At 40.8% G+C, this 15,340-nt stretch overlaps 1 protein-coding gene across 4 annotated transcripts; it reads right to left on the reverse strand.

The window, feature by feature from the left end:
* Nucleotides 1-7,594: 7,594 nt before the first annotated feature.
* Fgb (fibrinogen beta chain) lies at nucleotides 7,595-15,095 on the reverse strand. 4 transcript variants are annotated; one of them, XM_059264761.1, is made up of 8 exons: nucleotides 15,005-15,095; nucleotides 11,934-12,127; nucleotides 11,236-11,287; nucleotides 10,120-10,347; nucleotides 9,495-9,608; nucleotides 9,027-9,152; nucleotides 8,481-8,766; nucleotides 7,595-7,881 (listed from the first exon to the last, which is right to left on the reverse strand). In XM_059264761.1, exons 1-8 carry the CDS (start codon nucleotides 15,072-15,074, stop codon nucleotides 7,650-7,652), a joined length of 1,302 nt encoding a protein of 433 aa, XP_059120744.1. In that variant the 5' UTR covers nucleotides 15,075-15,095; the 3' UTR covers nucleotides 7,595-7,649. The 4 variants fall into 4 exon arrangements, with proteins under 4 accessions (XP_059120744.1, XP_059120743.1, XP_059120742.1 ...); XM_059264760.1 differs by having other exon boundaries at nucleotides 11,236-11,419; XM_059264759.1 differs by having other exon boundaries at nucleotides 11,236-11,419; nucleotides 11,934-12,125; nucleotides 14,982-15,074.
* Nucleotides 15,096-15,340: the final 245 nt, after the last annotated feature.

A 15,340-nucleotide genomic window follows, 5' to 3' on the forward strand; every position in this document is an offset into this window, starting at 1 on the left:
GTTTATTCTATTCAACTTTCAACAACCATCAACTTTTTTTCTGATATGATGATAAATCCAAATTCCACTCTCTGTTTATTAACTGTAAGAAAATGACACTTTAACCTTTACCAAGAATAAGTATTGAATTTGAGGATCAAACTGGGTATAGGGGGTTCACTGTTGAGTCCCTTCTAAACACTCAGCTACTGTTGTTTAGAGCTAAAGGATTATCACTCATCACTTCTTGAGGAGGGGAAACTCCATTAATCTTCCCCTGAGGAGCTGATAGGTAACAGACACATGAAACACCACAGTGTTTGAGGAAGCAAGATATCACCACAGAGGTTAGAAGTCGTCCTCTGTGTCCCTTGCCTCATTCCAATCTGAGTGAGAAGGACTACATGGTGCAACAAGTCAAGCACAGGAAGACAGAGCTGCCCATTCCCATCTGGGAGAGAAAGAGGAAAGAAAACTGATTAATTTCAACATAATTCAAGCCAGCACAGTGCTAAAGCCTATGTTATAGAAGTTACCAACCAGAGGTAACCTTTGCCACGTGGGTAACCTAGCAGAGCTAACTATGCAATGGAGATAACTAGCAGAGTTAAGCTATGCTATAGAGGTAATCTAGCAAAGCTATAGGGGTAACATAACAGAGTCAATGTAGAGGATTTAGGGAGCATGAATAGGCACCTTCAAAGGTAATGCCCTCCCACTTCCTGAGCCCCATAAAATGAGACTTAGAATGCTACTGCCACTTCTGCATATGCACATTGAACACACGTCAAATTTGTTCAAACAAGGTGCCGCTGGCTGGTCACTACAGGCCAACAGCCATGATGCATCCCAACGTCATACCAAGCCTGACTAGAGTCCTGTATCAGTCTGACTCACCCTAACTATGTTTGCATGCATGATTTGAAGGGAAGATAAGAGCATTTTAAATCCTCAGTGAGCTGGAAGTGAGTGGATACCTATAAGTACAGCAATCAGGAGAATCCATGCAGGTTCAAGGTCAGCCTGGTTTACACAGCAAGTTCCATGCCACTAGAGGAAAAAAAATTCCTTAATAAATGAAAGGCTCAAGAAACGAAAGTGTTCCAGATCCTTTGTCACTTGATATGGACATGCATAGCTTCCTGCTGAGCATACTGAGAACAAAGAATGTATGTTTAAGTCTAAGCATTTGTCTCTGAAGAGACCTCAAACACAAAGCCCACTAAAACATACATGAGCGTGATGAACACACAATTACCTCAAACATATATATTACCACCAGAGGCTGCAGTGCAGACTGATACTAAACACACAGAGGAAGCTAATAAAGCCTCCTCCCCCATCTTCATGAAATACAGACTCGGAAAAGCCTGGTGTTAAAAGAAGGTAAGACTCAATGTTCTAGAAGCCTAAAAGGCCAAAGTGCCTGCAGGAATGCTGACAGGCCTTTCACAAGGAACACAGCATTTGCTATTGTTGTTGTGGGCAGCTAAGAAGCCCGCTAAAGTGAATGGGATATACAGCTTGATCCTCCATCCCAAAACTGACAAGTATAAATTCAATCATGTTGACAATGTTCCAATGTGAGCATCCTGTTTTTTTAATCATGTACTAAAGCTCCTTATCAGTTCTTTAGCATAACAGTGAAATGGTATAATGACTGTCTGCCACTGAGCTTTTTTGTTATAAAATCAAAGTTAATGTGATTTTTAATATTCCTTGATCAGGCCCATGAGATGGCTCAGTAGGTAAAGGTACTTGCTGCTAAGTCTGATGATCTGAGCTCAGTCTTGGAACAAACGTGGTAGGCAAGAGTTGACTCGCTCAGGGTGCCTCTGGCGTTCATACATGCACACAGACATACACTAAATACACATAGTGTTTTTTGAAAACTGTTTTTTTATACACTGTCTTAGAAACCTGAGCGAGTGAGACAGCTCAGCAGGTAAGGTTCTTGCCACATAAACCTCATGACCTGAGCTTGATCCCAGAGCCCATGTCTGTAATCCCGGCACTTCTGCTCTGAGATGACAGCTTGTGACAGGGGACTCACTCAAACCCTCCTGGTCCAGTTAACCTAGAGCATGCAGCATGGCAGAAAAGAGAGAGACCTTGGCTTAGCAAGGAGGCCAGGACATGCTCATGCCCTCTCTCTCTCTCTCTCTCTCTCTCTCTCTCTCTCTCTCTCTCTCTCTCACACACACACACACACACACACACACACACACAGAGTACAAAAAGTCTTAAAAATTAAAAGTACAAAAATTCCTTAAATAATCCTTTATTTGAGAAAAAATAAGCTGCCATTCAAAAGAAAAAAAATCTACAAAAATGGGGTACTGAGAAAATAAATCTAGACTAAAAGGTAGGGAAAACACAAAAGCTAAATGTCATTAACTTTTCAATCTATTAGCATCATTGGGCTCTTAAATACTGCTCCCTTCAGCTCATGGTATCCAAGGTGGAGGAGGAAATCTATGGATTTTCCCCCAGCTGCTTCCCTATGACTTGTGAAAAGACCACCCTCAACTGCACAGGGCCATCTCTCTGGTTATGGCTTTTTTAGTTCCTTGAAGTCTTGGTCTCTTGATTTCAGGTACATGGGCAATTCCAGTGCTTCAGACCAAGTAAGAAGCAAAAGCAACAGTCCAGAAGCAGCATGTAGCACCCTTTCCATCATGTGGTAAGTGAAGGACACAGCTAGGAAGAGAGTGTCCTAGGGTGGGATGCTGGGCATCAAGGAGGCTGTGTGGAGAGGCTCCATGCAGCAGTGGGAAGGCAGGGAGACACACTCCACATTGTGTTTGTATGGAAGACCGAAAAGTGTTCTGCCATATATAATGTGAGATTTCAATGCACATTTATAGCATAAAAAATTTCAATCCACCATTTTCAAAAAGGAAAATCTCAACTCTTTGTGGCTGTGTTTCACATTAACTGAACTTCATTTGCTTAGAAACTACCCGTCAATTTGAAAATAAATCTACTTCTTCCTTATTATCCCCAAACAAGGAGGCAGACAACCAGCCAGCCAGCGGTATGCACACACACACACACACACACACACACACACACACACACACAGAGGATGTGTTTTGATGGTCTCATTTGCTCTAAGTGGCTTTAAAGAATAAATAGCAGGATAAACAGATCACTGTCTTCAAGTCTTTCTGAAGTGACAAGTGATGAAATCAAAAGCAAAAGCCACACTCCCACCAAAGCCAGGCAACCCCATTCCCTGAACACCCCCCACTATCTAGATCAGGTCGGACGGTAGGCAAGTCTGTGAGGGAGTTGTCTTTATTACATTAATTGATGTGAGAAGACTGATCCCTCAGTGGGTGGCACTATTCCCCAGATTTGGGTCCTGGGCGATCTCAAAAAGGAGAGAGTGAGCTAAGTACTAGAAGCATGCATGCATTCACTTTTCTGTGCTCTTGACTGTGGCTGTGATGTGACTGTTTTGAGTTCCTGCCCACCTTGGCCTCCCTGTGGGGATGGACTATAACTAGGAACTGTGGGGACTCCATAAGCTGCTTTTTGTCGGGATGTTTTATTGTTTTATCATAACAACAGAAAGACACTAGGACACTTAGCATTTACTGAAACAGTTTGGAATTATAAAGGTTTATTTAGTAGCCGTGGTAATAATACAAGCTCTCTTAGGTGACAGACTTTACACAAAAGCAATTTCTGAGATATACGTGATTTATTCGCTTATTTATGCGTTTGCTAACTCACTGATGGTTGGAGATTTTGAGTTTGTTTTTTTGAGAGAGAGAGTCTCTTTAAGTAGCTCTGGATGTCCTGAAACTCACTATGTAGGCCAGGCTGGCCTTGAACTCACAGATGCACCTTGTCTGCTTCCAGAGTTGCCAGGATTAAAGGCAAGGGATACCACACTCGGCTTGATGGATTATTTTTAACTGAATGTTTTATAAATCTCAAGTACAGAGAAATACCCATAATTAATTGAAGGTGAGAGCAAGGAGGGCCTTAAGTACCACAGAGGGGAGTGTTAGGATGAGGAATTTGCACCTGGGAAGGAGAGTTGATCTGATTCTTACATGAAAACTGGCCGCTGTCTTTCACTTCATGTGGTAAAGGCAAGTCAATTTAAAAGAACTGCCAGATTTCCAGTATAATGGCTGAGCAGAGGACGAGCTGTCCATCTGCTCATTGCTGAAGGTGGGTGACGGCGATTGCAACAGAGTCCTCTGGAAAATATTTGCTAAGCTCACCTTTGACTCAGCCATGGAGGTCCCTGACCCCAAGTTTGTACACCTACACATGTGTTTGCAAAACTGGGCTAAGCTTCTCCTGTGGAGAGATCCAGCACACGCAGCAAACAGTCACTGGGGATGGGTGAAGGACGCAGGGTACTCATTAAACTGTTCCTGAAATTGCTCTTATGTCTGAGCCTTCCAAAATAGAATGTTAAGATGAGAAATAAATATAATCCAGACAACAAACAGTAACATGCTACACATCGGCCTGAGAAGAGACAAAGGATGTGATGGTTTTAGATCTATAGATAACCAATGGGTACACTTCAGAGGAATTTAAAGTCCACCTGAGAGAATCACATGAGCCTGACAAGTAAAGTGATTTTTTTTTTTTTTTTTTTTTTTTTTTTGGTTTTTCAAGACAGGGTTTTTCTGTGTAGCTTTGTGCCTTTCCTGGAACTCACTTGGTAGCCCAGGCCGGCCTCGAACTCACAGAGATCCGCCTGGCTCTGCCTCCCGAGTGCTGGGATTAAAGGCGTGCGCCACCACCGCCCAGCCCAAGTGTCCTCTTAAACACAGGCAGTTGGTCACCTATGAAGTCATGGCAACTTCAAGGAGGACTATGTGCTCAACAGTGCTCTGTGGTCACCATCTGTATCAGAATAGCACTAGGTCAGAAGGACGAAGAGTCTCTCACAAATATAAACATATCGGTAATTCCAAAATCCAGCCTGTGATCAGAAACTCTTGAGGGTATTTATTGAAAAGCAGACGATTCTTATAGCCAATAAAGGTTAATATTTGGATCTCTGTTTTTAAGAAGCCTACAGATTGAGCTGGGCCTGGTGGCACAGGCCTTTAATCTCAACACTACTTTCTAGATAGATTTGCACGTGACAGATTTTGCAAGAGGCACCCACTTCTGCTATTTGCCCACTGAAAACAGACCATCAGATCAGGTCTCTGCTTCCGTGGTTCCACTGTGGCTTTACTTTAGGCTCTAGGGACTCATTCTGCCCTCTGTGTTTGCTTAAGGGATAGAGCAAAGGTCTGAGGATCATGCTTTTCCACCTCCCTTAACTCACTGAACTTTTGTACTTTCAAAATTCTACTTCCAAGTATTCTACATTTTGAATGTGTGTGTGTGTGTGTGTTTGAGCCTTTGTTAGAAAAACAGCCTACATATATATATATATATATATATATATAGAGAGAGAGAGAGAGAGAGAGAGAGAGAAAGAGAGAGACAGAGACAGAGACAGAGACAGAGACAGAGAGAGATCCAAGGCCTTGGTAATTCTTGGAGTTTATTCATTCAATGTTTATGAAATTACAATCTGTTCATGCTGGAATCAAAAGTCGAAGAAAAGCTTCTCAGGGAAGCAAAACAAACAGCCCAATGGCTGGCATTCATTGCTGAAATGTGAGGCATTTCCCAAGGCTTTCAGAAAGTTCAGAGAGTGAACTGGGGGTTTTCAAAATCAACAGCAACTTTTCAGATTATGTTGGAGGTAACACACTGCTGGGCCTGGCCAGCAAGACAGACACAGGAGTGCAGATAGTTCCCCAAGACTGTCTTAACTTTGGTGTTTGGACATTTTCTTTTTTTCAGGAGTGGAATTATTGAATCACCAAATCAATTCTATTTTTTATTTTTTGAGGAAATCTTGTTTTGTACGGTGGCCTCTTTATTTTATACTCTCACTAACAGCATGATGATGATAGTTGGCATGGGGCGGAAGGGAAGAAGGGGGAAATTTTGATGTAAGAAGTTGTAGTAATGAGTAAGTTCTAGAGCTTCCATGCAGACAGAAGTGCAGCGTTGTGCACTTAAAAATGACCTCATGTCAAGTGCCGGTACCTTAAGACAATGGCACAAAACAAAAAGGCAGTAGGAAAGTTTAGAAGGTTATGGATGTGATAATGCCATGTGGGTGAGGGGCACGCATGCGCATGTGTGTGAGCATGTGTGCAGTGTAGAGATCTGGTTTTAGTGTGACTGTGTACAACTATATGTAGGCAGGGTTTTGTTTTGTTTTGTGTATGCAAGTGAAATGTAGGCATGTAATGAAAGGGGCGGGACGCTGTAATGGGAGGTATTAACAGTCAGTTTTGTCTCCAAGTGTGGGGCTTGGGTTCAAGGCATTCAGACCTTGATAGTAAAGAGCTAACTTTATGCAGGCAGGTAAGTTGGGCAGAATTGTCTGTCTTTTGGGCAATGTAGAAGATACCAGAGTGGCAGGTGTGGTAAGACTATGGTGGATAGACTCTATGGCAACAAGGCCAGGCAAAAATAAAGCAAAGGGACAAGGCCCCAAGAGAGATTTCTGAGCAGTGGATTAATCTTTGCTTAAGTAAGTGGCAACTGAGAAGACTGGGATTCAGGACCCTAAGTCCGTCCAAACAGGCAGCAACGGACAGCTGCAGGGGAGCACTGAGCTGAGACTCACTGAAGAACTGTTGAGATGGGTGCCCATGGGGAGAGGTATCAAGGGTAGAAAAGTCTACCTCCACAGTAGTTCCAGTGTAACCAGCTACAAAAATAACAATCTGAGGATGATGGACCACCTGGGCTTCTCCCTCCACCATTTCCCTAAGACAGACACACTATGAGGACTTCATCTAATTGCTTGCTTGGACTCTGGCCTGAGGTCCTCTTGAGGGGCAGAACAGTTGTTTTCCCATGGAACAGTATGGCATTTGACTCTTCAAATAGTCAATGCCAGCTCAGTAGACATCTGAGATTGTGTAAATACTTTCCTGCCCTACAAATTCAAATCCTGACAGTATGGGCCATAAAATAAGAAAACATTAATTTAGGACAACAGGAACTGGTTTATATAATAAACCTGTTAGAAAGATTTTTTTTTTTTTTTGCAAGATACCTTACGTGAATAAATAGGATTTTGAAACCAGACTTAGAAACACTGGAGTTCTTTTGTGTAATGCTTTTCTCCAGAGGGGATGGACGGTGCTTAGCCTGAAAGGTGTCACAGTCGGCTGGAGTCAACTGATTCTATTTATTACTATCCTTTTCCTTCGTTCTCTGCAGGAAAGGTAAATGAAGGGTATAAAGGAGGGCTGGAGAGATGCTCAGAAGAGAAGATCTGACTCCAGTTCCGACATGCAGAGGCTCACAGCCACTGTAACCCCAGCTCTGGGAGAATCTGACCCCTCTGGCTTCTGCAGGCCCCTGCACTTGTGGTGCACATATCCACACCCATTCACATAATTACAAACAATTAAAAACAAATTTTTAAAATAGAAAGAACACAAAAGAAATCCATGTGCTGTTTTCAATGTCTTTATCCTACACCTTTCCCCAAAAGACACAATCAGCCACTGTTTTGAGTTTTAGTGGATATAATGTATCAAAGAAAATACCAACAACATAACATAAAAAAAAAATGCCACATAGAAGAATGAAAGTCTGCATTTGGGGGACTATTGCTGTGGGAAGAAGGGCCTGATCTTCATAGATATCTTCCTCATTGAGTACCATGATCCCTTCCAGTTCATCCACACCACACCGTCATCTGTGCCATGCTTGGACATGTCCCAGCTGTAAAGACCACCCCAGTAGTATCTGCCATTGGGATTGGCTGCATGGCATCTGTTATACCACCATCCACCACCATCTTCTCTTGAGCACTGCTTTTTTGGATCTGTAGTTAACCTGAAAGGAAATGAGTTTGAGTTAGCATACATACAAGTACCACTGTCAATTCAGTTCTTACTTAGGCAGGAACCTACATGAAAGTACTGTGCTCAGTTGTACATGGTACTCTTTCTCTTGAGTTCTGTAGGTAAAGCTCAAATACAGCAAAGGCCTTCTCTGCCCCACAGCAAGAAAGGGAAACAGCTGGGCCTTTCTGGTCTAATTTTGAAATAGTTTATCTGATGCTGTAGTATGAGAGACCCTGAGCTACGAACTGATAGTTTCAATAGCTGCATTAGTGAATAAAAACACAAGTGTTTATATAGATACACAAGAACGCAGAGAGTTTACTCTAGTTGGTGGTCTATCTTGGAGTAGTTGTCTGGCTCTGGGCAAATTTATATCTCCAAATTTCATCTGAAAGATGAAACTGATGATGTCTGCCTCAGAGTTGGGATGCTTTCAATCGATAGGTACAGAATTCAGGAGAGGGGCTTCCAATAAACTTCAAGTGTCCAAGTATGGGCAGTTGTTTATAATGTTAGGTACATTCATGATGCTGGGTAATGATGATAGTGGGGACTTTAAGGAAAAGGAGCCAAGACTGCGGTGCTTACCAGCCATCATTGTCCCTGTCGTATGTGCTGAAGAACATGCCATTATGGATGGTCATGGTCCTGTTTTCCCCCACCAGCTGCGAGGCTCCGTCCATGAGGGCATTACCAGCTGTCCCTTTGTACTTGTCCACGGAGACTTGGTACTTGCTAGCCTCACTCTGCACTGTGAATCCTCCGTAAAGTGCCTTCACTTTGTCTCCTTTCCAGTCCTCCATTTCGATCAGAAGTTCCGTGGGTCCCATCCTGGTAAGCTGGCTAATCTTATCGTTCCCCAGCCAATATTCACCTAGAGAAAACAAATGCAAAATATCAGAAAAAAAATGAAGCCTCTGGGCAACCAAGAACTGCTCTTCCTCCATATCTTTAGCTCCCATATTTAATTTTTTCATCTTTATTTATTGTGCGTGTATGTGTTTACGTGTGTAGTTAAATTCCTATTAGCATCCCAAAAATCTAAAAATAGACCCCTCTCCTTGATATTCTTAATAGGAAAAAAAAACACCTCATTAAACTAGAAGAATTTTATTTTGCACTTGAAGTCTTTACCTGGCAAGCCACAGTACTTCTTCCCATCTTCATTGGTTGCAATATTTCCAAATCCTTTTTTGTATGGGTCCCATTTCCTGCCAAAGTCGACACTGCCATCCTGACGATTCTGTATGAGTGTCCATCCTTAAGTTGACAGAAATAAAATTAGCCTAAGGTAACCAGTAATAGCATCACTCTGGAAGGAAAATCTGAACCCACTGCCCATTTGTTTTATTTTATACTTGCTTATGTTTGGTTCTCCAAGTAGATATAATAAGGAAATAAGCATGAGAAGCAAACTCTTCAAATATTTGGAAATGTCAAGTGCCACATGTCATCGTAATGCATGCATCAAGGATCTTTTAAATCTTTTCAAATACCAGATTGAATTTCAAATCAAGTGGCCAGCTGCATTGGAGCAGAGCCTTGTTTCCCAGCATCCAGGATACTGACAGAATGAGAAGTCAGCCACTGACTAGTGCTTACCTCCATTTTCTGTTTCCATGTCACAGTAGACTCTGTATGGCTTGCTGGAGGTGTCAGGCTGAATGAGATACATTTCAGATGTCTCGCCTCCTTTCCTAATGATTTCCTCACATTCTGCAAGAATGTGATGCTGGGTTACATTTAGGGACAGCAACACAGTCTTCAACCACTCATACCTGAATAACACTGACTACACTGTGTACAAAGGACCACTTTGTCACAAACATTTGAGGATAATGTTCTATGGGTTGGACCTTCTTCTCACTGGCAATCAAAACCAAGTCAAGTGAATTATAGAGCTCTCTTTACCTCCCATCCCTACAAATAAAACACAGGATTAGGAAACTCGGCATCTTTCCATGGTCCTGTCATCTGTGTATGTCATATGCATGCACACATTAGAGAGCCCTGGAATCTCCACTTTCATTATAGTGGAAGCTACTCAGTAGAACTGGGTGGAGTCGTCTGCCAAGGCAGAATACAAAAGCCCAGGATACAACCACAAAGTGCTAGATTAACATTATATTCTGTTAGGGGAAAGCTAGTGTGTTCACTTTTTAGTCCCTATGATTAGAGAGTTTTAGATCTTCTGGAATTCGATGGGATTTATTTACTGACTCATTACCTTTGCCAGAAACCACAGGAATATTGCAGCTGACAGTGCATGGGGTGCGGCAGTATTCCATCTGAGCCGAGATGTCAGATTCTAATTTTTGTATTTTGCTTCTCAGGTTCTCCAGGATTGAGCGGAGCACACGAAGATTAAGGGGAATATTATCATTCACGGTCTCATCAATATATAATCTGTGGTCTTCCAGAATGGAGGAATACTCGTTTATCACATTTTCATTATCTGGAAAAACAAAATGATGTCAGAATGGTCAGCATTTTTGCCTATAAAAGTATATCTAACTATGTAAAAATGATTTTGATTTTCCCGAGAATAAATAAATAGACTTTGAGGCATCATCAAGCAATCATGACTGCTGAACTTAAGAGGCATTATTTATTTTATGACATCTACAAATTGGCATACAACCCCACTGCTACTCCACTGATTTGCCATGGGTACAGGCTAAAGATCATATATGGTAACAAATACAAGTTGTCTCTTCTTTGGTGAGCAGTGTGTGAAGGCTCCATCTCAACATGTAACATTATAGAGAAGAAGCACTTGGCACTTACACACCGCAGAGCCTTGGGATTTGCAAGGACATTTCAGGATTCTTTTGATTCCTAAATGTTTACACTTGGGTGAGCTCCTCTGAAAAGCCTGTGCCATGCTGACACCCCAGCTGATTCCAACCCACCAGGTCCATAGCCCTCAAGGCTGACATGCCAGATGTCACTACTTGAAGGTTAGTTTATGTCACACTGACCATTCTCATATTCAACACCTCAAGTGTTAAACTTTACAAACACTTAAGTTTTTATTCTGTGCATATTATCTTTAGAGTCACAAGACAAATGTCTAACAGACTGAAAATAAGAAATCATTATGGCATTTCTCAAAGAAAGTCATTATAGTGAAAGCAGCATGAAGACTAATAACTTGAGGAGTGCTTGTCTGGCAAACTGCAGCTGAAAGTACCTGAGGGTGGACCCAGGGTAAGCAGGGACAGAGAGAAATCAGCACACATACTGATTGACCTCGGATGTTTAACTGCACACGACTGTATATCCACAGTTAATGGTTTCAATGTTCTAAACGAGGCAGGTAGAAAACCCCCCACATGGCTACCTTTAACTTGTGCCTGCTTCTTTTTCCACATGTCTTTTAGCAGAGTCAGGTACTGGAAGGTGGTGGAGGAGGTCTCAGAAACGGACTGTATGTTGTTATTTAACTCAGCAACACTCGCCTTGATTGGCCTTTCCTGGTTTATCAAAGTCTGTTGCAATTGACACCCTGTAGGACACAACACTCCCTGTAAATGAGGAAAATAGCTGGCATTAGAGTAGTAGATATTTGTTTAAAATGTGTGTTAGTGAAACCTTAGTGATCTCATGAGTCAATTAAAAAATTTGATATTTCATTTTCTTTATGGAAGACCAGAAACCTTAGGATTATCAGCACACTCTTATAAAGAAAAGAAATAGTCCTTACCACAGGAAAAAAAAAATGTAATCAGGCTATGAAAATTTTACTCAACCCAAAGAAGAACGTAGGCAAAATACAAAAGAAGAGACAATGTCCAAACACCCTAGTCTGTTATCTTGTGTCCAGACCTAAGAGTCCAATAAAGGAAGGGTAAATAAAAAAAAAGGACTCAATCAAGTTCATACTTTGAATTTTAATTCTTAAGTAAGCAAAATAGCAAGGATAGAGATGTTGGCCCATGAAACATTAAGATTTCTTGGCACAGGAGACCCACCCTGAAAAAAAAAAAAACCACCACCACCAACAAAAAAAACAAAAACAAAAACAACAAATGCCCCTACCAGGTCTGGGTCAGCGTGATGACAGCCTCCTGCATCAGGGGCTTTTCTTTCCACTTTCTTCTGGCTGGCAGCCACTTTGGCTGGACGGGCTCGATAGCCACCTCCGCTGATAGGAGGGGGGGCAGGTCTCAGGCTAGGAGCCCCTTCCTTTCTCCTGTCAATAGGTCGATGACCACGGGCATCCAAGCCACCCTACAGGAGCCGGGCAGGGAGACGATGCCAAGTTAGAGAAGCTGTGAGAGGTAACTCTTCCAAGATGGCACAAGCCTGGTGATTTGCTACAGGTCTCTCCACTGGCTGGCTCAGATTCGTTGTGTCTCTTCAGGTGGATGGGGGATCAACAACACACAAAGCTACTGCATAACTAAGGCAGTTTTATAAGGCAGGGGGGTTGGCTGGGGCTAAGACAAACCTACCCTAGATTGTGAAATCTAAACTTTGGAACACACAGAACTGTCAGGAGTCTAGATGATCAAAAAGAATGAATAGTCTCAATCCACTTGGGTTAGTAAATTTCTACAATTGTTATTATTAATCAGTTCCCCAACTTTCAATGTTTATAAAGTGATGATCAGGTTGAGTCTGATATGGTCATATTTGAGACAAGATGATCTAGTTAAAGAAAATTTACTAGTAATAAGACAATAATGACTCTAACATGTTACAGAGAATTAAGATAGTATGGGATAAGGTACTGCTTGGGTTCAAGTATTGACCCTGCACCTTGGGCAAGTTACTTTACGCATGACTCAGTTTTCTCATTTATTAAATAAGGACAACCACAGCTTGCATCTGACTTGTAAGATTGTTAGAAAGATAAAATCTGTTTACTTGTGACACCCTCAGAATTATACTTGGCTCCTCTTAAGTTTTCATTATTATTTTCGGTGTAGCCATACTTCAAAGATACTTCTGACTTCACTGTTAATTCCTCTTCTTGCCTCAGTTTTCAACATTATTTGTTAAGCTGTTCTCTTGAAACTCCCTATATAATTTCTTTATCAAACATGATGTTATTACCTTACTTAAAGTAATTTTCAGACTTTATAGACTGCATTAAAGATGATTTGCTAACTTAAGACTCTTTAAGAAGATCCTCAAGTGGAAGAGATGCCATCAGATAGGAAGGTTTTGACTTGGATTAAATCTGCTTATCGCTTTCAATCGCCAGTAGTCTGACTCTGAAGGCTGTATTTGCAGATGAAGAAACCACAAAAGTTGGAGCAATAGCCAGTTATGTGCATCTAAGCCACCACATGAGCAGCTGCACCTGAAAATTTGCTGCCATTTGCTCATTAAATAATTATATTATTTTACATGTAGTGGGGTGGTGCAAGGATTGAAACCCTGATAGACTGGCTGCAGATTTACTGGCTTAATTACTGACTAAATCTCTCTCTCTCTTTCTGTCTCTCTGTCTCTGTCTGTCTGTCTGTCTGTCTGTCTGTCTGTCTCTCTCTGTGTGTGTGTGTGTGTGTGTGTGTGTGTGTGTGTGTGTGTGTATACAATGCTATGTATTTTTAATGGGTGAGCATTCAGGGTGATATACATATTTCATATTAAAGACCTGGTCCTAATCAGAGCTTGTCTGCTCTAACACAAATTTAATGAAATGTATTTTTTGTTCACTGCAAATACAATTATGAAAAAGCAAACTGCTGGCTTGTTTGCTTGATTTAGAATGTTGTACACAGGTGACATTGATTGTCTGGCTTCACTAGAGAAAATAAATGACAAATACTGAAAGAACCAATGGGGACACAGGTTAGGAAAGAGTGCTTGCAGAAATAATTGAAACCAGGGAACCCACATTGGAGCTTAACCTAAAGGATTAATTAGCAAGAATCTGAAAGCACTTTTGAAGTAATTTCTGAAAATGTACACAAATACATCATTTACATTTTTCTTACTTAACCCAGACAAATTTCTTTTTATTTGTATGATCAAATAATCTGAATGCTTACATGCCCTTTACTCCAAATCATCCACAGTGAATCAGCTCATTGCGATATTAATGTGTATTCTGAGAGTAAATTTCATCATGATACATTTAGTAATAAAATTTAAACTATTTTCTTAAATACACTTCTAATATTTATGACATCAAAGTAATACCAATAATAAGTTGGTGAATCTACTTGGGCTGGGCACGGTGGCTCAAATCTGTAATGCAGTTAAGAAGCTGAGTCAAGCTAGGTAGCACATGTCTTTAATCCCAACCCAAGGGAGTTAGAGGCAGGCAGATCACTATGCGTCCATTAGAGGCGAGCCTGGTCTTACATAGAGAGTTTCAGGACAGCCAGAGCTACATAGTGAGACCCTGTCTCAAACAAACAAACAAACAAACAAACAACAAACAATCTGAGGCAGGAGGACTGCCACAAGCTTGAGCCCCACCTGAGATACAAAGTGAAAGTCTGTTTCAAAAAAAAAATAAAAAAAAAGAAACAAATAAGATGAGAAAAACACTTCTACAAGTAAGCAAGTTATGCTATATATTAATAATGACAACAAATATTACTTCTGTTATAATTTTTTAATCTGAAAAATACTCCAAAATTTCATTTTCTGATATTAAAATTATAAGTCTTACCAATATTCAATAATCTTGGGAGTTATATATTATCTTACTCACTAAAGAGCAAACAACCTACCAATTTTTTTCTTTCAAAAGACTAATCTTTTACTATCATAGCACCCATAAATTTAAAAAATTGTCATTTATAACTATAATAATGTAGTGCAAGAACTAAGTGAAAATTCATAGAATTAGAACAAGACAGAAAAACACATCTTACATAAATGAAGCCACCTTCACCTTGGAAAAATAAAGGTGCTTAAACCAGAAAATAATATATGACTTTTCTTTCATAGGTACAATCCTACAAAATATGTTGAAAGTCAGAGAGCTCCCTGAAATTAACAATTCAGTTTTGTAAGTACAACCCTGGCTACCTTAATTTAAATAACTATTCACTCAAAATTATGATTCCATTATTTTATATTAATAATATTAGTAGCAATATAATATCTGTAAAAAAAAATCACCGGGGATGGTAGTTCAGGTTCATCGTAGTCGTCATCAGCAGCTTGAGTTTGAACTGAGAAAAGACAGAGCAGCAGCAGCCATAGATACTTCATGGTTTTGGATTTTTGGAAATTCCAAGCAGTCGCCCTTTGCCTGCAGACTTAGCTGAGAGACTGCCGATCTTATATATAATGGGTCCTCTCCCAGGCATGACTTCAGAAATGGTTACCTCCCATTAACTAAAGATAGTTAATATTTGACATTTGGGGTCACTTGTTGGCTGAACTGCTTTATCATTTGAGCAACATCTTCCCAGCAAGCCCTGTTTACCTGTCAGATAACTCACCTTCGCTGCCGGCCTAATGTGGACACATGGAGG

The sequence above is a fragment of the Peromyscus eremicus genome, chromosome 6 (genome assembly GCF_949786415.1).
Source record: "Peromyscus eremicus chromosome 6, PerEre_H2_v1, whole genome shotgun sequence".
In the NCBI taxonomy this organism is placed as follows: Eukaryota; Metazoa; Chordata; class Mammalia; order Rodentia; family Cricetidae; genus Peromyscus; species Peromyscus eremicus.